General features: G+C 39.7%; 1 protein-coding gene across 3 annotated transcripts in view; it reads right to left on the bottom strand.

Annotated features, from left to right (window-relative positions):
- Positions 1-10,277, bottom strand: part of GRB14 (growth factor receptor bound protein 14) — a 58,186-nt gene extending 47,909 nt beyond the window's left edge. For 2 of the 3 annotated variants that reach the window (XM_039352786.1, XM_039352785.1), the window contains exon 1: positions 9,798-10,277. In XM_039352786.1, the coding sequence (XP_039208720.1) occupies positions 9,798-9,974 (177 nt within the window). In that variant the 5' untranslated portion in view covers positions 9,975-10,277. Of the gene's footprint in view, positions 1-349; positions 1,244-9,797 lie in introns of those variants that run through there. The other variant, XM_039352787.1, reaches the window with a different exon arrangement.
- Between the last annotated feature and the right edge of the window lie 16,669 nt (positions 10,278-26,946).

Genomic DNA, 26,946 nt, shown 5'->3' on the forward strand with positions numbered 1-26,946 from the left:
TTTTTATGAGAGAAAAAAAGCAACGTCACAGACTTGCAAATAGTTTTGGTTAAAAAAAGGCCATCTTATACAAGATGTAAGTTACAAGGATAAAAATAAGTTTAGAGAAGATTGTTAAAAAATCATGTCCTGTAGTAATATTACTTCACCACCACACTCTATATCTAGCAGCTTAGCCACTTCCGGGAGAAGACAGCCCCTCCCAAGTCTGTGTCACTGAGCTTTCCTTCCCACCTGCCACTTCAGCTCTTCCACATAGCTCCATTTATTGTGTTACACCTAACTTCATAACCGCGTGTGTTTTCATGGCAGTCATATTCCATTCTTCACACTTCACCAAGTCACCTACCCTTCTTGACAAAACTGTTGGAGAAATCACAGGCAAGGCTGCTCTTCTTCCATGCGCGTTCATCTCAGTTGTTGACAGCTAAACAAAAGTCCCTTGTCCAAATTACTGGCAAAAGAAAGATGAATGCCTGAAGAATCAGTTCTCAGACAACCTCACCTCACGAAGGGCCATCGGAAAGCGGTAACTTGGACGGCAATCGAAGGCATGCAGTTTATTTGAATATACTCCTTCAGAAAGCCGATTAAGGACTGTCCAGACAGAACTGACCAATGGCAGGCTAATCAGAAGATGCAGGGCAGACAAGGGAAGGCTCATCTCTACTCTGGAAAACACATTATGACTCTTCGGTTTATTATGGTTAAAAAAACAAGGGAGATAATTCAGTCAAAGCTCCTTTCTCTCAGCTGTGCCTTCATCTACCAAGCAAGAAACTGCATCTGGCTTTTCTTTTCCTCCTCTCCCGCAAAGACAGATCCCCTTTCCCTTGTTGGAAAGGAAAAACAGGCATCTTAAATCTTTCGGTTATAGCAAGCAGTTAACTTTTAAACAAGATGTAAAACTCAACCTTAGTCAAGTCAGGAAATATTCAAAATCAAGACTACGATACACGGCAAAAATTAATGTTGGATTGGTCCAGGGAAGCCAATGCCACCTTCAAATTAAATGTCACTTTACTTTCTGACTTGCGATACATGAAGTAGCTGCAAGAAGACTCCGCCTTGTTCTGAGTTAGGGTCAACTGAGGATAACGTCTTGCCATGTGAAATAGCAGAAGGCTAAACTGAACCAGCTGCATCAGCAAAAGCCCAGGACTGCTTTTATTTTCTTGTTTTTAAACAAGAAAATAGCTACTGCACGGTTCGTATAAATATATAAGCATGAGGCATGTTTGCATGCGTATACCCCTACACAAACACATACACTTATATATGTTTGTGTGTTTACTCATATATCTCTTCCCTTAATTTCTTAAAGTTCCTTCAGCATGTAGATCCCAATAATTCATGGCAGAACTATCTTATTTTCTTCAAATAGCTGGTCAGCAGCCAGTGGAATGCAGTTCAGTGACCACGAACAATAGACAAAGGAGAACAATGTGAATCTGGGTTATTTTAGTTAGCAAAATTAAAGAATTAAATCCTAATCAGTTATGGAAAAAATGGCAACTGCCTAATAGCTTACTTCTTAATACAGGAGCCTTAACATGCTAGAGCATGTCTGGCTATTGCTGTTGCAGCTTATCCCTTCTTTGTGGCAAACCTTCAGAAAATCAAGGTCCTCAGATTTTAAAGAGGACCAGAGAAAAGCACTAAAGCACAGGCCTACAATTTTCATGCAGCAAAGACATATCCAAGAAGAGATTATTTCCCATATGAAACTTTAACAAACTCAGCAAACAAAAGGTTACACAAATGCTTCCAAACAGAGAGAGGAAATTCAACTTTTCCTCAACCTTTTGCACTCTTGCCCAATATGTGCACATAGCCTCTGGTCCCTATAGCTCAGGGACCAGAACAAAAAGTACATTTCATTTCACTTCCATTTAATTAATATAGTTAATATAACCTCATAATGTATTTAATAATTGTTCCTTACAAATTGCTATACAGTCATAACTGGGGGGAGGAGCACTAGTAGTCCTGGAGTTTTAGTTGTGCATTTCTGGTCTAGCTAATTGCTTTATCTTTAAGGAACATCCCTGAAGCTCTAGAACATTAGTTTAATAATATTCAGTAATGAACATCCCAGCTCCTTAAACTGAAACTAGAACTTTGACAACTTCGATCTTTTGATTCAGTGACATCACAGCAGCTCAGCCAATCAGGTAGCATGCAAATTTTTATCTCACAGTTCATTACGCAGGTGGTCGGTCGGTCGGTCTGTCTGTCTGTCTGTCTGTCTGTCTGTCTATCTATCTATCTATCTATCTATCTATCTATCTATCTATCTATCTATCTATCTATCTATCTATTGTATGCAGCCTGCATATAAAAAAGTAAAAGTGATTTGCTAATAAAAATACATAAAAATAAAGGAAAGCAACCTGGAGTGATTATGACTTCCTCTCTCATAAGCTTCCCTGTTCCTTTCACTTTGAACTAAAGATCTGTATTTCTTAAAATAAATTTGCTCCCTTCACTGAACAAACAAACCACATGCCACAGCTCTGGATATGTGACAGAGCATCTGCAATGCTGTTGATCATGGTTATTATGGTGCAATTATTTCTTTAAGGTCATTTTTTTTTCATACTCTTTCAATCTCTATCATTTCCAATCACAAAAGATGTAAAACTCCCAACAAGGTGAATAGAAGTTGTTACAAGATCTAGCCAAGGTCAAACCCTTGTTCCTTGCCCAGTTACTTTTTAAATTGAAGACTTCTCAGTAAGCAATAAAGCCTAGAGCCAGACACAACCATATCTGCTGCCAAATTTCTAACCTTGGCTTTTACTCCTACTTTCAGGAAATCCATAGTAACAATGCAATCACCTCACCATAAAATACATAGCCGTTTCTCTATTGCCTTTAGTTATCTGCAAGCTCCACACAACACCATCTCTTCTCTTCAGCATATACAGGTAGTCTTCAACTTATGACTGTAATAGAGTCAGCCCATAATGAAGTCTGTGGGGATCCCATGGGGTGGGATGGGGGGGGGGGAGTTAGCTGGTCAGTCATAAAAGTGGTTGGACTGTAAAGTGTCCAATTGTTGCTCACATGATCATGGGGGCACTATAGTGACCTTAACTTCAAAACCATCATTTTTAAAAGAGGTTGTAAGTAGCTTTTCAGGAGTCTATCATAACTTCGTAACTTCAAACAGTTGCTAAATTCTTCTCCTACAATTAGGAATTCAGACTTATTTGTGTTTCCAACTATATTTACTGAGAACACCCCACGTTTTCCAAGTGGTTCAAGCAAGCCTTTTTCTTATACTCCATATCAAGCTGTGCTGTTAAAAAGAAAAAAAAAACTAAAAAGGTTCAGGTCAGGAGGTCCCTTCTGAGCAGACACAAGAGTCCTGCAGAGTCTAATAGAAATCAAGTAACTGGACAATGTAGACTTTGGGGATGAATGTAGGAGCCCCATTTTTAATTTTCCGTAATGTCCTTGAGGTAACCCTGCACTAGGACTCATCGCAGAGGTAGCATTTTCAAATCTCCTAATGCTCTAGGGTAATGCTATACCAAGGGCATGGGGGCAAATTAACTTATTAATGTTCATCACATTAGTCCAACTTCCTGCTAACATGCTCCATCATTCCCGGGAAAACTCCCATGCCCCCCAACTACAATGTGTAGGGGGAGGGAAGTAATAATAATAATAACAACAACAACACCAATAAAGTTGGAAGGGACCTTGGAGGTCATCTAGTCCAACCCCCTGCTCAGGCAGGAAACCTTATACCATTTCAGACAAATGGCTGTCCAGTCTCTTCTTAAAAACTTTTACTGTTGGAGCGTTCACCACTTCTGGAGGCAGGTTGTTCCACTGGTTAATTGTTCTAACTGTCAGGAAGTTTCTCCTTAGTTCTAGGTTGCTTCTCTCTTTAGTTAGTTTCCATCCGTTGCTTCTTGTCCTGCCTTCAGGCACTTTGGAAAATAACTTGATTCCCTCTTCTTTGCGGCAGCCGCTGAGATATTGGAACATTGCTATCATGTCCCCCCCCCCTCGTCTTCTCTTCATTAAACTAATAAAGTAAAGAGTATGTTGTGGGTGTCTTTAAGTGTGGCCCTTCAAAGTAGACCAGGTCAGGAAACAAGTATTTCATGAACTGCTGGAACTCTTCTTCATTGTCGTAGGTTATAATTACAGAATCTTGAAAGTCTGACAGAGATTTTCTCTCTCCCGAGACATTTTTTTATTTTCCCCCCCTCACCCCTTATTGTCTGTCTGAGCTAAAGCGATCTTTACATAACAGCAGTTGCATTCCTTCTTCAAGGCATCTCTGTACTCCTCTATCCCAAAATATTTTCCTTAAATAATCCTCTCTTCACTTCCTTAAAGGAAATCCCCTCAAGTTCCTATTTTCTGTAAAAAGTAAATGTCACTTAGGTGAATGGACTGTGTAGAAGACAGATAGATTAGAATTTAAAGTAAAATTTGCAGCAAAAAAAATCCCTATTACTCTCATTGGACTTGCAACCTCATAAAGGATTACGTTGATTCCAGAGGAAGGAGAGTTATGAAGGACCCTTAAAGAGTTTTTGCTTCTATGGGTGATATTTCTCGATTTTGCCATATTAAAAATTAAAACTGATGCACCTGCAGCTGCTAGCACCCTTCACAATTGTTTGATGAGATCTTAATATTGTATTATTTCTCAACATAGGCTGGCAAATAATTTTGATTTCACAAACTCTTGAGATGGTCTCAAGAGGCCCCCTGGGGTCTCAGAACCACACTTTTAAGAAACATTAGTCTAATATAATGCTCACTCTCCAATTTAAGTAGTGAAATAAGAAGCAATGTAATGAGTAAAGGGATTGCTGCTTTATTCAGTCCTCCAGTTCATACTATTATCAGACTATGCATAAAAAATAATTTTAAAAATGAAAAAGTTATTTTTTCCTATGCTGATATTTTAAAAAAATGCACTTATTTTATGCACTGAATTTCTTGGGTGAAGGAAGGAAAGAAAATTAGTTTTTGTTGTTTTTTAAAATAGTTAGGGATTACAACTCAGAGAAATTTGCATGTGCTTAAACATACATAACATCCTAATTCTAATACAGTGGTAACAGAAACATATACCATGTATGCCCAACAACATTCTTATTTAGTCTCTGTAGGACATATGAATGGCAAGGCTGTTTTTCAAACATGGGTCATAAATTGGCAGATTTGAAAATGAACGACAATCTCTCAGAAAGAGAACAAAATGGAACATGCTATAAAAAGGCACAACTGATTGATGAGCCATGAAGAGTAGCTTTTCCTGAGCTTGCAGGATGCAACTTGTCCTGGTTATTATTTTTGCTTCATTCATCAGTTGTTACTGGGATAGCATGGAACAGACATGCCCTAAACTGAATCAATTCAATCCAGAGTATATTATAGGCACCTGAATTGTCTTTGTAGCATGACTTTCAGCTCCTATTGTAGGTGGATTAGTCTGGCAGGCTTGCTGATTTGGAAGTCAACTGTAGTGACCTCACTCCTGGAGTGATCCCACTAGCGTTCCCTTCTTTCTTGAAATAATGGCCCTATTTTAATTCTGGAAGCTCTGGAATGATATACTCATGGTAATCTAAAAGCAAAAAACAGCTACTGACAAGGTGGCTTGGTAGAATCTTTCCATTAAAAAGATAACACATAAATATGTAAAGAATGACTATATATACTCAGCCATCACAAATATAGAAGCAGGAATATAAATTATTTACTACCTTTAGTTAAATGAAAACAAGAGTCTGTAGGAGCCTTTCAAGTGAAAAAAAAAACCTGTACAAGAACATTCCCCCTTTCAGGCATTCTCTTTGTAACTGCAATGTGGTGAAGAAGAAGAAGAAAAACATACATATATCATAGATATTATGTCTTTACCACCTCTGCCTCACACATTTTTGGAGGAGTATATGAAAAAAAATGCTGCCTGACATGCATAGCTATTTCCCATCATATAAAATCCTAAGTACACATACAGGTTATTAAATCACAGGAAATTCCACAACTGTACAGTACTCATGCAAAGAAGACTCCTGCGAGTCCCTTGGACTGCAAGGCGTTCAAACCAGTCAGTCCTAGAAGAGATCAACCCCCACTGCTCTTTAGAAGGCCAGATCCTGAAATTGAAACTCACTTTGGACACCTAATGAGAAGGAAGGACTCGCTGGAGAAGGGCCTAATGCTGGGAAAGATTGAGGGCAATAGAAGAAGGGGAGGACAGAATGAGGTGGCTGGATGGAGTCACTGAAGCAGTAGGCGTGAACCTAAATGGACTCCAGAAGATGGTAGAGGACAGGAAGACCTGGAGGAACGTTGTCCATAGGGTCGCGATGGGCCGGACACGACTTCGCAATTAACAACAATAGTATTCACGCAGCACAATATGCATTCTCTTCCTTCAACACCCCCACCTAATGGGCAGTCAAAACCCAACCGCCTGGGTTCTACAATGTAAAAAGCTATGCTTTCTAAACTTCGACCTGTGATATAAACTGCAACTGATTGGATTCATATGTTTGTGGTACAAACCATGGTTTTTCAAAACCAAATTGTGGGGTTCACATAACACACTAATCCTAGTGCAATTTGTGAACCCAACCCACATGATTGTTCTCTTCATCCACATTACAATGATTATAAAGCTAAAGGGATTTTTTTTTAATAAGGTTAAGGTTTTACATTTATACTAGTTGTGTATGATATCACCATAACCTGAAAACTACAATTTTCTGCAAGCAATGGGATAATCAGGATGTTATTGGATACTCTTGTCCTAAACATACTTTCCAAAACTTAATATGATTTTTTTTATGGTTCTTGGAGTTACTTATTCCCAATTTCATCTCCTACTTCTTTAACGTAGAATGCATGAATTTGTGCTTTGTATGCTTATTGAAGCACAGGAAAAAAATGTTGTACTTTGCAAAATATTGCTTAAATCCAACCTTTCGCATCCAACCTTTTCTTTCTTTCTCTCTGTAGGTATTCAGTGTTAACTAGCAAATCTCTTGCTGCAGTTCTAAGGCAACTCAAAAAACAACCTACCTGTTATGATTAATAATTGCCAAGATTCTTCTGTTATAACTGTATTATTTTAAAATATACAGATACGAAGTAACACTTAACAATCAATTCTACATAGTTTATGTATGATACAGAGATTATTAGACCAGAGGCACCCAACCTTTTGGGCACCAAGGACCAGTTCTGTGGAGAGTTTTCCGCAGACCGGAGGGGGCCTGGTTTCGTGTGCTGCCTGCATGCTGCCGATGGGCCTTTGCTTGTTTATGTGGCCTGGTGCCAGTCCACAAGACGGGGGGTTGGAGACCCCTTTATTACACTATTGGTTTGGGTTGTCTACATAAAACTAAATTATACTCATAATACAGGGCAGCATCACTGTCTCTATGTATTTGCAGGCAACAAGGTAACAATGCTAAATATCGACTACATTCATATTAAGCAAATTGAGGTTCTGCTAAATATCACTTTCCCGTCACAAAGGACAAAATGTAACGATAAAAAGGGGATGAAGATGAAATGACTCATGAAAATCCAATTGTCCGGCAGGGACTTTAAAAAATCTTGTTAGCTCTCCTAGAATTTTTTTTAAAGCAATAGCTTCATAAAAGGGCTACCCCTCCCTGTCAAGAAATAAAAAACATGGATGAAAGATAGACATATGGACTCCAATTCCACTTCCTTTATCCCACCTACTGTAAGGATGAGGTCTGCAGTGGGGTTGGAATTGCCCTTGGCCAAACACATCTGAGGAAGCACCACTTTGAGAATTGGAGTAGACTAGGCAAGAACCTTGGTGAGAGAGTTTTAAAAGGATTCGTATGTTCCTCAGAGCTTTCCAAAGACATTCAACAGCCGCCAGTGGAGCAGCAATTGCACTTTCATGTTGTAAGCAAGGCCCAGAATATCTAAGTAGTTGTTGTGAGAAATCAGATATGGTTGGTCAGGAACTGTCATGCAGCTAAAATCTGCTTTGATTTGAATTGGACTCCTGGTCATTTCATGGACATATATAGTTTTCTCGTCAATATTATGCAAGTCATTTTCCATTAATTTCAAGGTTAAAAAAAGAAACAGTCTGCCTTGGAATAAAATCTGCAGTAAAATGTCTGTTATATCGTTCCATTCTGATTCTCAATTAATAAAAAGTAGTGCTGAAGTTTAATTACCAGCCTTCCTACAAGAAACAGATTTATTTTGCCTAGTGTAGTCAAGTTATTTACAAACTGTGAATATCTAGAATCAGATAAATACAGGAAAAAAATGTAGCAAAAGAATAAAATGTCCCTGGATTTAAATACCCTTGAGTTTTATTTTGCTCCTTCCAATCACATTCAAGGAAGCTAACAGAGTTGATTTGCCTTGAACTATTTTTATAGAGAAGTCATTTCTAGCTTATCTTTGACCAAAACAAGATTAATCATGCTAGTGTACATTTTCATTCCATTTATTCACTTATTTAAATTTCTTGTGTTTCCCAAATAAGTGACATTCCAACACAAATATAATCAGAATAGAATAACAGAGTTGGAAGGGATCTTGGAAGTTTTCTAATCCAACACACACACACACCCGTTCAAATGGTATAGAGTTTCAGACAAATAGAAAGAAATAAATCCTTTAAAATTTTAATGTGAAGGTTATCCATCAAACAGTAATTTATATTTTTTATATTCAATGATAAAACTAAACAACTAGCATTCATACATGAAACACAGCTATGGGAATCACTGCTAAATGAATACTATGGTTCCTGAAGGCCATGTAAATCTGAGAGAATCTTAGAAGCAGGCTACTCTCTCCTAAGTATCTCCAATGATTCAAAAATTCCAATTTATATTTCAGATTCTATGTATGTGGATATGCGCAAGCTGTAATCTTTTACATGAGTCCTACGCAGAGTTAAGTTAGGGAAGTATTATCTGAATAAGCGAAAGATGATACAGTTCCCAGGGCTGTATTGATGCGTACAATATTTTATTGCTCAAATCAAAACTGCATACAATATTTCATTGCTTAAATCAAAACTGCATACAGTATTTTTTTCCACAGCTTTGTGACTGTACAAAGCAAAAATCACAAACTTGTATCCGAACACACTCAAAAGATTCAACAATTCAATACAGCAGGAATCTTTCCATCCCAAATTGGAAATATCAGGGATTGATCTATGGGTTTCTTCCTCTTTTATCCCATGGTTGTTACATTTAATCAAGAACTATTCATAAGACGCTTTCAGGAAAAAAAATCCAGATTCAGAATTAATATTTGCCAATCACCCTTCTTCACCTGCAAATTGATCTTGTTATAGTATCATTTCAATTGTTCTTATCACATATGTAATCATCTTTTGGATCATTTCAATATGCTTTGTATTCACATACTTCATTAATGGTTAGGACACATGGATGGAGCACAGCTTTATCTCCAGTTTTTTAAGTGTGAAAAAGTACAGGCCTTGAGTATCTACTTTGAATAATTTGGTGAAATATGGACCCCAGCTTGGGTGTCCATGTTTATGATAAACAAAATGTCTGAATATGGTTATATAGTTAACATTTCTAGATCACAAAGAAAGGATTATATCTTGAAATAGCTGACAATAGAAGGAACCAGTAGGAGAAAATTCTAGGTTTAATTGCACATATTGTTGAAAAGTTTTGCGGTATAAACAGTGAATCTGACGGGAACTGCAAAGAATAAGCATGATTCTCTTCATAGTTTGGCTGTCAATTTTTTTTAAAAAAGATGCTTACCTGTTTTATCCTGGGATTTGCCTTAGGCAACAGGCTGGCTGACAAAACTGATGTAAATGGTGAGACACAAAGTTCAGGAAAAGGATTTGGTATGGGTGGGATTTCTGGCATATTAAACTCTGTCTTTTTTGTCCTATATTGAAGAGAGATGATGTATTGTTTATATACCGTAAGCATACTTATCTATATTCAGTTCAAAATTACAAGTAGTAGTTATACATGCAGAAATTGCAATCTGTGGATATGCACAGACTTTATTAGGAAAAGCTCCATTCTCCCAACTGCAGAAAGCACATTTTGCACTGGAATGATTTCTAGCAACGTTCTTTGATTATGTGGGAAATGATTATTGATCTTGTCTTGCAGCCATATTCCTCAATTGTTAAAAAAAATGAGATGGTAAATTGGATGAAAGCATTTTTTTTTTACTTCCAGATGTCTGACTTATTAAGATCACAACCATGCTTGCTTGTTCTCATAAATTCTTACTTAGAGGTGAATCACACCATGGTTCATATAAGGCCTTCAGCTGCAATCTGTCTAGGTTCACTTGAACAAATCCCATTTAAATTCAGTGGGCTTTAAAGCTATAGGAGTATACCGTATATTAAATGCAGAGTCAATCCTAATATGAAAGATCAACAATATTGGCACAATTCAAACTTATACAGTATTTCAAAAGTCATTTTTAATTATCTAAATTTAATTATCTAAATTATCTAAATTGTATTGTTCTAGATTTCTTTCATTGAAGATTTTAGAAAAGTGAAGAGATTATCTACACATATTAGCATTGGGTACTATCAGCACTATAAATAGTAGCTTGATTCTACTTCATGGTTCTTAATTAGCTTCACTTATGTATGCAGTATTTCTGGATAACAATGTATATTTTGCACTATCCAAAGCACTTCCTTGAATGCTCTAAGAAATTTCCTATAAAGGAATTTTTATAATGCAACAGAAATATTCAAGCTACTTTCTCATATTTGGGTATTAATTAATAATCCTAACATTTTGTACAAATATACATTCTTTTGAGTTTAAAAAAATGCTTTTACAATTCACTAGCAGGATCACAAATGTAGTACTTATATGCATCATTCTGTTAAACCATAATAAAGTTATAAATGGAATAGTGGCATTTCAATTCACTCCAAACGTTCTCATTTACAAATTCTGCCAATTATTTCTTGTTCATAAAGTCTTTTGGTTATAGCAGACAGACCTCCTAATTATGTCAAATTAAGTTTTTTTTTTAATCCAGAGACCATAGCAACAACATGTTCATGTCCCACCTTAAATGTGTAAATGGTTAATATATATATATATATAGGTCCTTGAAAAACGTATATATTTTTAAAAAATTCTAATACTCTCTTTTGTATGATCTTCTACTAATTGCACAGGAGCACTAAAACATTTTCTTAACTGGCCCCTTCCAGATGCATCTGATTTCAGCTCCTTTCATTCACAGCCAAGCCAGCCATAGAGTGATTTGGTTATAATGTGGCAATATTGAGGCCAACCTGGCCACCTAGAAAACCACTGTTTGAAATAGACTGACCTGAGGGATTTCCTTTTGGAGTTGGATGCTTGCTGTAAAGAGTGGATGGGGGAGGGGGAAGGTAGGGCATGTGTGAAGTTTTCTCTGGTATGTGTTTCTGTGTGTGCATTTAGGGATGAGGGAGGGAGGGAGAGCTGGGGGAGAGAGAGAGAGAGAGAGAGAGAGAGAGAGAGAGAGAGAGAGAGAAAGAGATGCTTCTCATCAGAACTGGCCTGTTTCATCAGGTGCATCAGCCTTCAAGCTTCTGCAAGCCCAGGGGGGCAAAATGTTCATTCAAGCCTCCTCCCATTTTCTTTTCATTGCAACCCATGGCTCTGCAATTCTTTCTCCTTTCTCTCAGGATAATAATAATAGTAATAGTAATAGTAATAGTAATAACAACAACAATAATAATAATAATAATAATAGTATTAATAGTACTTTATTACTAATAATAAAGTTGGAAGGGACCTTGGAGGTCATCTAGTCCAACCCCCTGCTCAGGCAGGAAACCCTATACCATTTCGGACAAATGGCTGTCCAGTCTCTTCTTAAAAACTTCCAGTGTTGGAGCATTCACCGCTTCTGGAGGCAGGATATCAGTGCCGGAGTGGGTGGGCAAATCCAAAGTACTGAACTATCCTAAACCTCTTAGGGCAGTTTTGCTGTCCTGCTTAAAAAGGAATACAAACGCCTCTGATCACTTCCAACAGTGAGTTACTCTTTGGATAGTCCCCATGCAAACGTTTGGCCCAGAACTAGTGACTCTTTGAACTGCCCCGCCCCCCCCCCACCCCAAGTCCTCCAAAGCAACCTGGTGAGTCTCCCCATTGGAGAAGCTTGGTCCCTGCTTGGTCCCATTCCCCCTACAATTTTGTCCTGAGCTACACTGTCTCTGAACATGGAGGATTCATAGGATTATCCGGCTCTCCTCCGGCATGCTTGGCAGACCCCGGCCTTCTTCTTTCCCTCCTCTTCCTCCCTCCCTCCTTCCCTGCCCTCCAACGGAAAGGCTTACCTGTCCTCTCGGGCGAGCTGGGCCGAGATCCCCGGAGCCGGCGGAGTCACCCAGGCGATTTCTCCCACGCTGCTCCCTCCCTCGCTCCTCGCCGGACAGAGTCTTCGACGCTCGGCTGCCACCCCGCCCGCCTGGCTCTGCAAACCGGGCAAGGAAGCGGCCATCCTCATCCGCGCCGGCTACGGGGCTAAAGGCACATCCTCCGCGGGCAAGCAGCGCGATCACGGGGCCGCAGAGCCCCAGCCAGACAAGGCACACCTTCCCTTCGCCCGGCTTGCCCGGCCCCACGTGCGGCGTTTAGCGGAGAAGGGGAGGAGCCGAAGGGGAAGCCGTCAAGGTAACTCCGGGCGGGCATTCCCCCGGAGGGCGGGCGGGCGTTGCAAAGCGGGGAGCCAGCGGAGGCGGGAAACAGAGGGCTCGGCTGGGCTCCCTGGGCGGGGGCTTCCATAGCAATCTTCACCCCATCTTCTCCCAAATGCTGCTGGGCGAGGGGGGGGGGGGCTTCTCAGAGAGGCCGATAACCGATGCGCATTTCTCGGGGAGGAACCCCTGAACCGGTTCCGAGGAAGTCCGCTTCGGCTTTCCTCACAGCTTTTGTGTTAGGCGCCTCCTTGAAGACCCGAATTCAGTACTGAGGGGCACCCGTCGCCTTTTTGCCTTTACAGTACTTCGATTTTTCTCGCTATTGTCTGAATGCTGGGTCTTAAGGTTGGAGAATGATTCAGGCGTGTGCGGAGCCAAATCCTGATGGATTTACGAGGTTGCCCTGGGATAGGAAAGCCCGGATTTACCTCCCACAGGGTGGGCTAAGGAGAAAATGAGAGGGACACCGGCTTATATGCTTTGCCCTGAGCTCTTAGCGTAAATAAAAAAAATATTTAAGAATGTAAACTTGCATAGCTTTTGAAAAACCTGAGACCACAGCATTGCATACAGTTACTTTTAAATAGATGGAACTTTTGAAAATTGCCCTGTTTTTTGAAATCTGCAGAACTCAAGTCATCTTTTCTGGTAAAGGAAAGAGAGAGGGAGAAGGGGTTTGGTTTCATCTGTTTAAAGTTAAATCTCTTTTTGATCATGTTTGACACATAACTTACACTTTACTTGTGACAATGTAGAATTGGTTTTGCACTGCATTCATAAAAGTTTTCTTTAAGAAAGGATCTTTTAGTAATCTATAGGACTAGGAATTTCTGATCTGTGAGATTAGCCATAGTTTGCTTTAAATTCCTCCTTCAATTTGTCCTAAACTTGTGTAATATTAGATGATTCTCATTGATTCTCACCTTTTCCTTGATACTCCATGACATACTGTACTAGCCATATGTGAAAACATGCTTATGCTACAAGCTGGATGATTATTTCCTATTAAGCCATGATTTGCTTAAGCAGAATTTATTAAATGAGTTGAGATTAGCACAAGTAAATTCAAACCAAAACCCAACATGGCTTAGTGATTTGGAAATGTGAATCTAGCATTATTCTACAGAAGCCACTAAAATTTAGGAAAAAGCTGAACTTGGGGATCCCAGGGAGCCTTCAATCTTAATTTACATCATTGTCTTTCAAACTTGGCAATTTTAAGCATGATGGATGAGGAATTTTGGGAGTTGAAGTCCATACATCTTAAAGTTGTCAAGTTTAAAAAAAACATTGGTGAAGGGAGTAGAGACTGGCCTGTGGTGTGATCTGTGTACACTGGAGCCTTTGTTAAAAACAGCCATCAAAAGGACCATCCATGATTTTAAACCACATTCTTTTGTTGCCATGACTGCATTTTTTTGTGGTTTTGACTTGAATACAGTACTCTCGTAACTCAAATCTATTCAAAACCCAATAGCTTATTTGTACAAAATGATATGCCAAAGTTTGCTTAACAAGTGCAAACTATTTATTTAAAAGACTTCTACAACATGCCTGGGCTCACACATCCTGCTAAACCATGGTTAACTCACTATAAGGGCTGGGTTTGCAGACAACACTAAGGCAAACTAGCATGTTATATGAATTATGCTAAGGATTTATTTCACTCAGGACTGCTGATTAAAATATTTGGTTAGTTTCACATATGCTAAACCCCAAATGATGGTTTGTAGACAGCATCACACCATGATTTAAACAGCCATTTTATACCTTAGTAATTGTACAATGTATGAGATCTCTTTCTGAGTCAGGCCAGTAGCCCATTTACTCTTATATTTTTGCTACTTCCAATTCAGCAAGGTTTCATGCTTAACTGGAAACGTCTGGAATATGTTTTATGGAAAGTCAAGCTTTGGCCTCTGCCCCAATGTTAATTTAACATTTCGTAGTCAAGAAGCATATTTTCCAGCAGTTCTAATTAAATTTAATCATAGGAACTTTTGTATTTAATTACTTTCCATGAGATAGTCCAAATTCTCAGCTGTGAATATTGCAGCCCTTAGGTTTGTTACAAGAAGATTAAAATAGGATTTCTCTATCGAATTTAAGGTTATTGCTACTGTTTGGCTATGCCACATAGGAATGTGTTAATTGTAGGATTTTAGCTTCTCGGGTAGGCAACAATAAGTTTCCAGGTGTTTTCTACATTATTAATTGCTAGGAGGCACAGCTTTCCTAGCCCTGGCAAGTAATTCTGAAGTTTTTAATATTGGAAAAGTTCCCATGGTTTGAAATTCTCCTTTTCTATGAACTGTGTCATTCCAAATTCAGGTTCCACATGGTCTGAAAAATAAGCAACATCTCCATCTCCTGAATGAGATTTTACAATTGCCAGCTTTGCCCACACATCAGGATCCACCTGCTATAAGGGTTTCTGACAAATGAGACTTTTGGTCCTTGGCTGCTTGTTAAAAAAAAAAAAAAATCAAGCTACAGTAGAAGGATTGAGGGGAGTCGCTTAAGAGAACCTAGCAGGCCCTCTGCCTGTACCTTTTACGCCCTGCTTTTCAGGATCAACAATAAAACACTGATTACCATCACATTAATTTGTGCCTAAAGCAAATATTGTTTGGCATTAAAAATGTTCCAAGAAGGAAAATCAGGAAATTAAGCAAACCAAGGTCAGATGCAAAACCTACCCATTCTCTAGTCTAGTGCACCTCCTCTCATTTCAAGAAAGAATCGCTTAACAATTTGCTTCTTTGTGATTAGTTGAAAAGGCCAAAGGGCATTCACATGGCTTTTAGGACTTATTCTACAGCTGTGCTGATTGCCTTACTACAATAGAAGTTGTTGAGCCAAAGATGGTGCTTGTCCAAGCCCCTCAGACTGAAAAGGGAAGAATAGCCAGATTGTAAAGTTGCCATAAGAGCTGTTAAAGATTTCAAACTGAAGTATGTGTGTTGGGGGAATTAGATGCATGTCAGGAGCCACCCTCCTACATTCAGGACAAAAAAAAAGGTAGATTTAAATTTACAATTTAAATTTAAGTTTAGCAGGATTGGAGTGGAGCTAAATAGAGACTACTTCACAATTACTCACACTATTTAACATCTTCTACCCTTTATAGTCTGATTTTCTGAGAAAGTGATTTTTCTGCACCCCATGCCAAAGGCTTTGGAGTAGATTATAAGACATAAATCATCATCATCATCATCATCATCATAAAGTTGGAAGGAACCTTGGAGGTCATCGAGTCCAACCCCCTGCTCAGGCAGGAAACCCTATACCATTTCGGACAAATGGCTGTCCAGTCTCTTCTTAAAAACTTCCAGTGTTGGAGCATTCGATCTGCTTTAATCCCACCGGTTAGATGTGTCTTTTGTACATCATAATAGTACACTATTTTTTTCCCGTATCAAATGTTAACCGTTCTGATCGACAGTGAGAAATGCAATGTATTCCCATGTCAAACTGGCCACCTAAGAAATCTAACAAACAGCATCAAAATAAATATATCCTGTAAAATAAGTCCAATTTGTTACATATTTAGATCTTGAAAAAGATAAAGACTATCCACATGATCTATGAAATTGGCAGGTAAGAAAGGAAGCATGAGAGATGTTTTATTTACTGCTTCCTGATGTGCTTTGCTTATATAGCAGAATTTAGATATTCTTGGTGCTGAATCTCTTATGGAAAGAAGATTTGCATTAGAGAGAATAATTAAAAAGTGAAGGAACACACATCTGGACAAGTATGGACCTGAGACACCAAAGGTTTATGATTGGTTAGAAACTTTAGTAGCTTTGTACATACAAGAGCTCACCTGCGAAGAAGAGAATTGAAATAATGAGAAAAATTCTGGAAGTTATTTTGAAAAGAGGGACAACATTAAGGCAGTTTGTGCCTCTTGTTCTTTTTCATGGGTCTGGAAACTCCCTACAATCTCACAGTAATCTTTTAGCAAAAGAGTTGCTAAAAACTGACAGCACATGTTCCCATGAAATTGGACACCTGTGATGGTCAGGTCAAAAGAGTCACTGCTTTTTATATGCAATGGTGGCCACCATCTTGATATTTTTGACACACATATCCCAATGACATTTGTAGTGTAAACCTTGCATAAATTAAATACCTTTGCAAAAAGCAATTCAAACACTCCAATTTCCAGAATAAAAAGCTTGGGGAAGGGGGCACACTGCTGGCTCATATTTAAGTGATTGTCCACTAGGACTCCGAGATCCCTCTCACAGTTACTGCTATTGGGCGAGGTACCACCTGTACTGTACCTGTACATTTGGTTTTTCTTGCCTAAATGTGGAACCTTCCTTTTTTCACCATGGAATTTCATTTTGTTAGACTCGTGTGTCTTGTTTTATTAAAGAAGGAACAACTACTTTTATAAAAGACTGGAAATCCTTCATGGACTTTTTGCTGAAAATGGATAAAAATGAACTAGTGATTTCTGGATTTACAAATTAAAAGGATGTATATGGGAAGAAGGTGACTATGTTCTATAATTCTGAAGGGAGTGAAATAGTATCTGGTATATCTATAGCTCCTATAAAAATATTGGAAGTCACTTCTTTAAGTATTTTCCCTCCCTTTTTCCTTTACTTTCAATACTTTTTTCTTTCTTTCCTACTTCTATATTTTTTATTTATCCCTTGTAAATCCTTATATAACTTTGTAAAACAAATAATAAAAATTATATTAGGGGGTGGTGTATGGATTTGAAGAGTCCTCTTTGGGTTTTGGCCAGAAGCGCCTAAGAAAGGATTGCATCCAGTGTTTTTTTCTTAAAAAAAAAAAAAAAGGTGGCAGAACTCACACTCGTCATACAACCCGCCTTGCCTACCCTACAAGGTTCCATCCAAAAACCGGAACTCCGTTCTGGGCATTCTATGAAAAAAAAAGCCCTGATTGCATCCATGGGGAAAAAGTGGTGAGCAAAACTAGGAGCAGTTGGAGGAAGACGGAGAGGAAGAAAAGAAAAGAAAAGAAAAGAAAAGAAAAGAAAAGAAAAGAAAAGAAAAGAAAAGGCAGCTATGAGCAGCCAGATGAAAAGGAAAAAAAAAAAGCTGCAACAGTAAAGTCAAGAATCGAAAAGCCAGAGTGGGGCAGTGACTCATCCAGCAGATGCAGCCACAAAAGAAACCTGCAGGTAGAGAAGCAGATCGATGGCAATCCACTCATAGGAGAAAAGGCTGTGGGAAAAAGGCAGGTCTGAAATAAAAGTTAATAGAGAGGCCGAAGTGAACTCAGCAGTCTTTAAAAAGAGAGTCACCAATTTGGCAGAGACTGCAACTGATTGAGTTTCCCAGTGAAAAGTTGAAAAAGGCAAAGAATATAAGTATTTTTATATAAGGCTGAAGACAATGTACAATGAATAAGTGACCAGGATAGTAAGAATTTTATTTATCATGATTTGTACTGTTTCGTAATATAAACCATACTATTGCAATCATACAAAAGACACAAGGATTAGGAAGTACACATGCCATAGGCACAGGAGCAGGGCAGAGTTAGAAGAAAGATTATTTTTGTAATGACATAGCTTTACCTTTGAAATGGTTCAACAATAAAACAGTCTTGCAGGGGGCAGATATCCATTCCTGCAGAACGGATATCTGCTTTGGAGATCTTGCAATTCTATATCTGTCTATATAAGATTCTTGTTGTCACGACCTTTAACTGGGTGAAACAGTCCATCATTGAGCAACAAGATACCTCAAATGGGCCAAAATCTGGGACCCATGGCTCCCATGGGAATGAAATTTGGAAAAGTTGTACTTTCTTCAGTGCTACTGAGTGATGCTGTGCTGCTGGGATCTTGCTGTCCTGAAATGATCTCCATTTCAGTAACAGTTTCCCAGCCAGTCTCGTAATCCCTTGCTCCATCCCTTACCCAGCAACAAAGAATTAATTCATCATGTGGGTCTTAAAGATGCAACAACTTTAAGGTACGTGAAGAAAGGCTTGGATATTTTTATTGCTTTATGTGCCCCTTCTCTGGCACACAAAGTCCACACATCTAAAAGTTGCTAAGGTTGAGAAACATTAATTTTGCTCTCAGGACCCTTTTACCGCTTTAAAAAATTACTATATGGAAAACTCCAAAAGAACTGTTATTTGTATGAGTTATGTTTATCAGTGTTTAGCATATTAAAATTTTAAGTGGATGCTTTTATAGAATATTGAATCATATTCAAATAATATTAAACCATTAGATATTAACATAAACACTCGTGAAAAAAACAATATTTTAATAAATAAAAGATGAGAAGACTGACATTGTTTTTAAATTTTAAATACATCTTCAATATCTGGCAAATAATTTTGATTTTGTGTTCCCCTGAGATGGTTTGGGGGTTCTCAGATGACATTTTAAGAAACACTGATTAGAGGAAGCATATCCTAGATAGAATATGGGTTGAAATATGGAATGTTTTGCATGACTATGGAGTTGAAGGGTAAGGCACTAAAGGCAAGATTGATGGAACTGCAGCACTCACCAAATACATTAAATGCTTCCACATTGATCAGAAAGTAAAATAATATGTGATAATTATTTGATTAAATAAAGGTATAAGATGTTTGTGATAATATTAGTGGTAAGTTAATTATTTGCAGCATATGGAAGATTTTATGCAAATACTGATTGTAAAGTAAGGGATAATTTGTGGTTTGGTTGCAAGGAATGAAAGTTTATGAAGAGAAAGAAGTGGTTGAGCCTACTTTATGGAAGTGAAAGTTGGCTCTGTCAAGGTGATATGTGAAATTAAGTGGAAATGGTTTACTTAAAATAACCTATGTAGTAAAACACAGAGATAAGATTGATTATGAATAAGTGCTGAATGAATGTGGACTGAATAAGAAAGTGAGTGACCAGTACAGAAGATGTAGGTTGGGGTGATTTGGTCATATGGAGAAAATGAACCAATTACAAAACAAATAAATGAAACTGTCAACCAATGGAGAGGAAGTGAAAAGCTGAGAAATTCACAAGTAATGGAGTTGCTGAGATATTCAGAAAGAGCAAGGAGAAAAGTTTAAGGAACAAGACAATGTAATTAGTGGCTTATGGTAGAAGCCGAGATGTTTCATAGTTTGTGTGGATAGAAAAGTAAAAGTGCAGTGAATGATGTTGCTGTTAATGGATTTCCAACTACATTTACTGATCGTGTCTTTCATTTCTGCAGCTTACTACTTTCTTACACTTTTTCGGTGCTGTTCCTCATAATGTTGCTTACCCTAAAAGGGAATAGCCTAATGTAAGTTTATATGTTTACAAATGCTGTATTTGTCGCTTTCTCATGATCAACGTTTCCTTAATGAATAAATGCAGTTTGGTAGGCTGTCTGCGGTCAGAGACTGTAAACTATTTGGGGGAACTTCACACTCCTGTGTGATTCACATCCTTGAATGTGGCCTCGCTGTTAAAGCATTTAATTTAGTGTGAGATACAACTATGAAAAGAAAATCCAAATTTAGGTTTAATGAATTGAGGAGTTCTTCTCCCTGCTATGTTTCTTTCAGAAATGTGTCAAAAGTGCAAAAAGCAAGTTCCTGTCCTATTTTGTGCTCTTTGTGCTGACAACTATGAGAAATTTGATTGTGCTCTTCTCAGTCCGCTTTGTTCCCATAAAAATCTAAAGAACACAACTGTAATATTTGCCTGAAATGAGGTCCCCACATGGCTGTCTCAGGACTTAAGAGCCGGCCCCAGAGAGCTTGGTGTCATTCATCCTTCCATTCCCCACCATCCAGTCAGAGCTGAAGAAGCTTCTTGGATGAGAAGCAAAACATCTTCAAAGAAAAACAAGAAAGTCCAGTTGCCTCATGAAAAAGCACCTTTGGGACCCCAGAGAATTTTCATTCTGGAGTCAAAAGCAAGATGGTGTTCTCACACTTGAGGTCGAGACTGGGACTCAACTGGCTCCTAAATGTTTTTTTGATATTGATGAGAGGCCGACCTGTTTCACTGTACTCGAAAAATGCAGGCTAGTCACCCTGCACAGATCTCTGCTCCAAAGCCTCATCCAGTATGGCTGCTTCTCTCTATTGACTGAAAGAGACAGAGGTCAGGGTCAGCCCTGTTGTAAAATGACACGAAGCGTTGTTTCATATGGCAGGCACCCTCAATGTGAGACTGTGAAAAGTTGCTGGTTGCAGAAGTTAAAACTTAAATTGGTTAAATTTATCTTTTCAGAGATATTTATCTTTGTGTTGCATATTTCTTCAGCAAATGAAGTGGAAGCATTTTTAAAACATAATGTACATTTTGTATCAATATTTTGCTGAATTTCTTTGGAAAGAAAAATATTAAACCACGCTAGTATCTATGAGCTACCGTGAGATTAAGATGTATTAGTGTCTTAAAATACATAGAAAACATAAAACGTTTTGGGGGTGGGGAACAGAATGAATGGTGGGGATAGCAGGGTAGGGCAGTGTATGGTGGTAGAGTCAGGGAATGGGAAATATGGAGGGAGACAAGAGGCAGGGCCCTCAGCGTTCAGTACCAATCTTGTGCTCCAGCCTCCTGCACTCAAACCACTTACCGTATATGCCGGCGTATAAGACGACTTCTGGAAGCGCTAAACTTGGCGCCAAAGACGGGGGTCGTCTTATACGCCGAGTCATCTTATACGCCGGAAATACTGGTAGTTTCTGGCGTATAAGACGACGTTCTAGGAAGGCGACCCGGCGATAAAGACAGGGGTCGTCTTATACACCGGGTCGCCTAATACGCCGGCATATACGGTACCTGGTCAGCAGATCTGCGTTTAAATGCCAAATCAGTCCTTTCCTGACCAATACACCCTGCTCACAATTATCCACACTCTAGTCCTCTCCCATCTTGACTACTGCAATATACTCTACAGGGAGTTGCCTTCAAAAAGTATCCAGAAGCTTTGATTCAAAATGTGGCAGCTCGTATAGTTCTGTGCAAGTTTAGATTTGCACATGTCACCTCTCTTGTGGGAGCTGCTTTGGTTGCCAGTTTGCTTCCAGGTACAATCCAAGGTGCTGATTGTCACCTTTAAAGCCCTACATGACTTGGGGCCAGGTTATTTGAAGAGCTGTCTTTTCTTGGTTACATCTACCTGATCCATCAGTGTGAGGAGGTAAGGTATTTCATGGACCCCCTCCATTAGGAAGGTCCATCCAGTAGGACCAAGAAGAAGGGCTTTCTCTCCCTGAAGAAATAAGACTGGCCCCCATATTGATACACTTTTAAAAGGCCCTGAAGACATGGTTTTGCCAGCAGGCCTGGGGAGCCCAAGGCAATACAGAGTATCAAGCGGCTTGTCTGATTGTTGACAAGGGAGGTGAGGGTATACTGGGTTTTGAATTTGGGGGTCTTATTTCTACAAGCCATATACATTTTCTAAATAAAACAAAACAAAAATATTACTACTAGAAACAACTGAAGCATCTCATGCAATTACTTACCAAAACATTTCAGCAGTTCTTAAAATTCAACCAATCAATCACAATAGAGCTGGAAGAGACCTTGGAGGTCTTTTAGTCCAACTCTCTGCTCAAGCATTAAACCCTATACCATTTCAGACAAGTGACTGTCCAGTCTCTTCTTAAAAACCTCCAGTGATGAAGCACCTGCAACTTCTGGAGGCAAGCTGTTCCACTGGTTAATTGTTCTCACTGTTAGGAAGTTTCTCCTTAATTCCAGGTTGCTTCTATCCTTGATTAGTTTCCATCCATTGTTTCTTGTCCTGCCCTCTGGTGTTTCGGAAAATAAGTTGACCCCCTCCTCTTTGTGGCAGCCTCCCAAATAGTGGAATACTGCTATCATGTCCCCCCTCGACCTTCTTTTCTCTAGCCTAGCCAAACCCAAATCCTGCAAGCATTCTTTATACGTTTTAGACTCCAGGCCTTTAATCCTCTTAGTTGCTCTTCTTTGCACTTTTTCTAAAGTCTCGATGTCTTTTTTGTATTGTGACCAAAACTGGATGTAGTATTCCAGGTGTGGCCTTACTAAGGCTTTATAAAGCGGTAGTAATATTTCACGTGATTTTGATTCTATGCCTCTGTTTATACAACCAAGGACTGTATTAGCTTTTTTGGCTGCTGCCGCACACTGCTGGCTCACGTTTAAGTGATCGGCCACTAGGATTCCAAGGTCCCTCTCACAGTTGCTGTTTTTGAAACATAAAATAAAAAAAGAAGTTTGAAGCATAAAAAGTATTCTACCTCCTTGTTGAATATTATAAGATGAAAATAGGCCAGCTTTGAAAGAAGAGACTTTTTAAAAAAAGCTATCATTGAATAAATTAATCGGCTAATAACTTAGAACAAAACAATTGATTTATGCTTTGTGTTAAAGCAAGTTCATACAACTAGTGTATTATTCATAGACTTAATATAAATTAGCCATATTTGGACTAGCAGATTAGTTATGGTTTCATTGTCTTCGGATTTATGGTTCCAGAAAACTTCACAGCCTCTGCAAGGGGAAAACATCAAATTTCATGGTCAGATCTAAGGTAGCCAATTGTTCTTGCCAAAGAAGCCTGTAGCTCCAAACACATTACAACAGGTTTTCCATTATAGCACAACCACATTTTGAAATCAATTATCTTTCCTCTTTAGAGGGAAGTTTTCCATTTGTTTTATTAGTGTGTAGCCCTCCCTTCTTTTCCCACCAAGGCAGGCAACTGGAGACATCTCTGTATTATTTCTCCATTCAGAAATGAAATGAAATGAAACCCCACAGGAATCATGCCACAAGAAGGTCAAGCAATCCGGTATCTCTGTCGGTGGCAATTAAATTATAGCCGTGAGAACTTCAGAACCATTTGGCAAAGTGACGTTCCTTCACCGAAGGTTGAAATTTAACATCTTTTCTGTCTGCAGCCAGTCCCGTGCTTGGCAGAGTGAGCGCAACCACTTACACTTATGGTACATTTTGCCCAAACTCGTGCAACTAATTTCTGACTGAAGAGGCTGGGGGTCAGGCTTTAAATTACGTAGTGTAATTAGAGATTGGCTTTTTAAGTTCATGAGTTACAACAACTTGAGTAAAAAGCTCCTAGTTACCCCACCCCCACCCCCTGCCTTCCTCCCAGTATTTTCAATAAGAGAAAGCTCATTCCAAAACAACGAAGTGCCATAGCAATGGGTAGTTCACACACAACACTCCTTTCATCCAGTTGGACGATTACAACAATTTTGTCTACTCTGACCAGCATTATTCCTCAGGTTCTTTGACATGACAGGTTTTTTCCAAGAGAATTTTTATGGAGGGTAATAAATATATAATAAATGGAGTATCTTGATTTACTTGTATGGTTTCTAAACCGAAAGGATGTTGGAAAGAAATTGTGGAAAGAAACTCAGGGTTCTGTCCAAATGGAATGGAATATGGTGTGGAGAGAGAAGCTGGGAAAAAGTTTTGGAAATAGGCTGGATCAAGCTATGGAGAAAAGAAAAAAAAACAGAAAAATGTTCTCCAGCACCTTCCTGTGGGACAGGCAGCTGAGAATAGTGTTGACTTCTCCGTTATATGCCTTCTTCCTCCTGGTGACCCAGAGGTGGACATAAAATGGCAGCAGACCACTCTGGGCTTCTAGCATGTGAAGATGCATGCAGATGCATACAGAGTCCCTGGGGATAGTCGCCAATGTGAATTTAATAAATAAAATGTACACATCACATTGCTTTCTACAAAGAAAGATCAAACACCTTGTATGGCCACTCCTGGTAAAGGGTTGGAAACAATTCCAGATGCCATATTCTGTATTTTCTTTCTTTTTTAAAAGAGGATTTTCATTCTCTATATTTCCTAAGATGATCTAGAACAGTGATGGCGAATCAAGTGCCCAAAAAGTGGCCCTGCCCCCACTCCACCCCCCCATCCCCTACCCCACCTGCCCGCAGGGCCATTCACCGCCTCCAGGGCCCACTGCAGATTGCCCAGGCAGCCCAGCAGCGCTATGGCAGTCACGCCCTCTGCAGCATCAACTGTGCATGATGGGGTGTGAGGGCAGAGTCTTGTCTACGCTGCCTGTCTGCCATGTCCTTGGCTGCACTGCTCCACATGGGCCACGCTCAGGGGCGACTCTCCTTCAGGGGGTGCTGCTGGAGAGGAGGGGGTCGCAGGGGGAGGTGAGGCTGGGGCAACGGCATGTGTGCCCACAGAGAGGGCTCCGAGTGCTGCCTCTGGCACCCGTGCCATAGGTTCACCACCACTGATCTAGGAAAACAATACATTTGGTAACAAATGCCTATCCAGTTGCATTTTTTCAGCATATACTTTTTTTTTTCACGGAATTGCAGTTAGTATATTTAAATAGTATAAAAATGTGACCACATCTTTTCATTAAGCTAGTACCGGTAAGTGACCTTCTTGGATGTTGTGACTTCTCTCCATTCTCCCTCCATCACCCCATCTTTCTAGGCATATCTAAAATCCAATGCAGAGTGTCCCCCATCTCTTGACCAGGGATCAAGAGGATCATGGCAGAAGGTGGGACAATCTGCTCTGCTACTAGATGCTGCTTGAGTGTTTCTCTCCCCCAACACATCAAGATTCCTGAGTAAGATGAGATATAATTTGCCCCCTTCCCTGTATGTCTTCTCTCTGCTCCTTGGGAGGCAATCCTAGGGTCACACTCGGACTTTGAACAAATCATGACCGGAATCTGCAGGAGTCAGATAAATTCAATAGATACATAAACTTAAACAGATCAAATTGTAACACTATTGAAACTTTAGAACTGGAGAACTCAAAATCAGAGAGATTCCAATCAATTTAATTGCAAAAATGGATACATTTCTTTTAAGCTTTCTGTGTAAGAAAATCATCTGATGTGTTATGTTTAAAATCACAGTGGTTTTTATCAGAGATCTATATAGTCAGGGCTTTGGAGAAAGGCTTTGCCAGTGTTCAGTGTTCTTTGACAATTCTCTCCAGGGAGCAAAAGAAATAGGATCTATTGATTATTTTTCATTATCTCTAATTTCTACAATTATGAAATTTTAAAGCCCATGTTTTCTAGTAACTTTCATCTAATTGTAAAATTTGCTTTCCAGAGAGGTGATTCTACAAGCAAATTGCTTGGCATTTCCATGATAATGAAAGCCCTTAAAATAACAAGACATTTTAAAATTCTGTAGATGATTGATTTTCATTCTTTTATATGTTTCTTATTCTGAACTGTTTGGCTGTGTTTTCATGCCATCCAATTTAAATACAGGTAGTCCTTGAGTTACGAGCAGAATGGAGCCTGCCCATTCCACTCATAACTCGAAAACTCGTGGGAGTGAATCTTGTACCCCGAACGAGATCACTCCCTTGCTCGTTAAGATGCACACGGCTCATTAAGTGATCATGAGGTATCTCAGGGTGGGGAAGGGCATGGAAGGTCTAGTGATGGAACAGCCCCCCCCCAAGGCCTTCCCGACCCACTAAAAACCTCATTCTTCCCCCTTCCTTCCTACTGCACCAGACTCATCTTGAAAAGATCTGTCTCCTCTCCGCCGCGGTTCCTGCTGCTACCCAGATCTGAGGCCAGGGGACACTTCTGTGGCCCTCTGACAGCCAGATCTGGGCGCCGGATAACTTCTCCAGGCTGCCGCCGCCTGGATCTGAGGCCAGGGTACACTTCTGCAGCATTCTGGCGGCCTGACCCTGCCGGATGCCTCCTCCAGGCCAGTGCCACACAGATCTGAGGCCAGGAGACATTTCTGTAGCCCTTTGGCAGCCCGTTTCTGGGTGGCACCAACCTGGATCAGGCTGCCGAAGGGCCGCAGAAGCGTCCCTTAGCCTCAGATCCGGGCGGAAGCAGCCTGGAGGTGTCCAGCGCCTGGATCAGGCCGCCAGAAGGCCACGGAAGCATTCCCTGGCTTCGGTTCCATTCTCTGTTGCAGAGGCCTAAAGTACCATGAGTTCACACGAGATCAGAAGCGTGAGATCTCGCCCCACTGATCTCACGTGATCTTGCGTTACTTTAGGCCTCCGTTCTCTGCAAATGCATGAAGGCCTGGAGCAGCCAAGAAAGCAAAGGATCTCAATCTTTGCAAGGTGATTATTGAAGGCCTGATTCCTAGGGAGACCCCGGATGGGGGTGGGGAGAGAGGGAATAACCAGGGTGAATGTTGCAGTGCCACTGCCATCACTTGTAAATGTGAACGTCTGCCATGGTGCTGCGATATTCATGATTTTGGGACTTGCTCATAAGCACTAGGGGGTG

Source organism: Crotalus tigris, unplaced genomic scaffold, assembly GCF_016545835.1.
Source record: "Crotalus tigris isolate CLP2741 ecotype Arizona unplaced genomic scaffold, ASM1654583v1 scf7180000018477.2129921, whole genome shotgun sequence".
Lineage (NCBI taxonomy): Eukaryota > Metazoa > Chordata > Lepidosauria > Squamata > Viperidae > Crotalus > Crotalus tigris.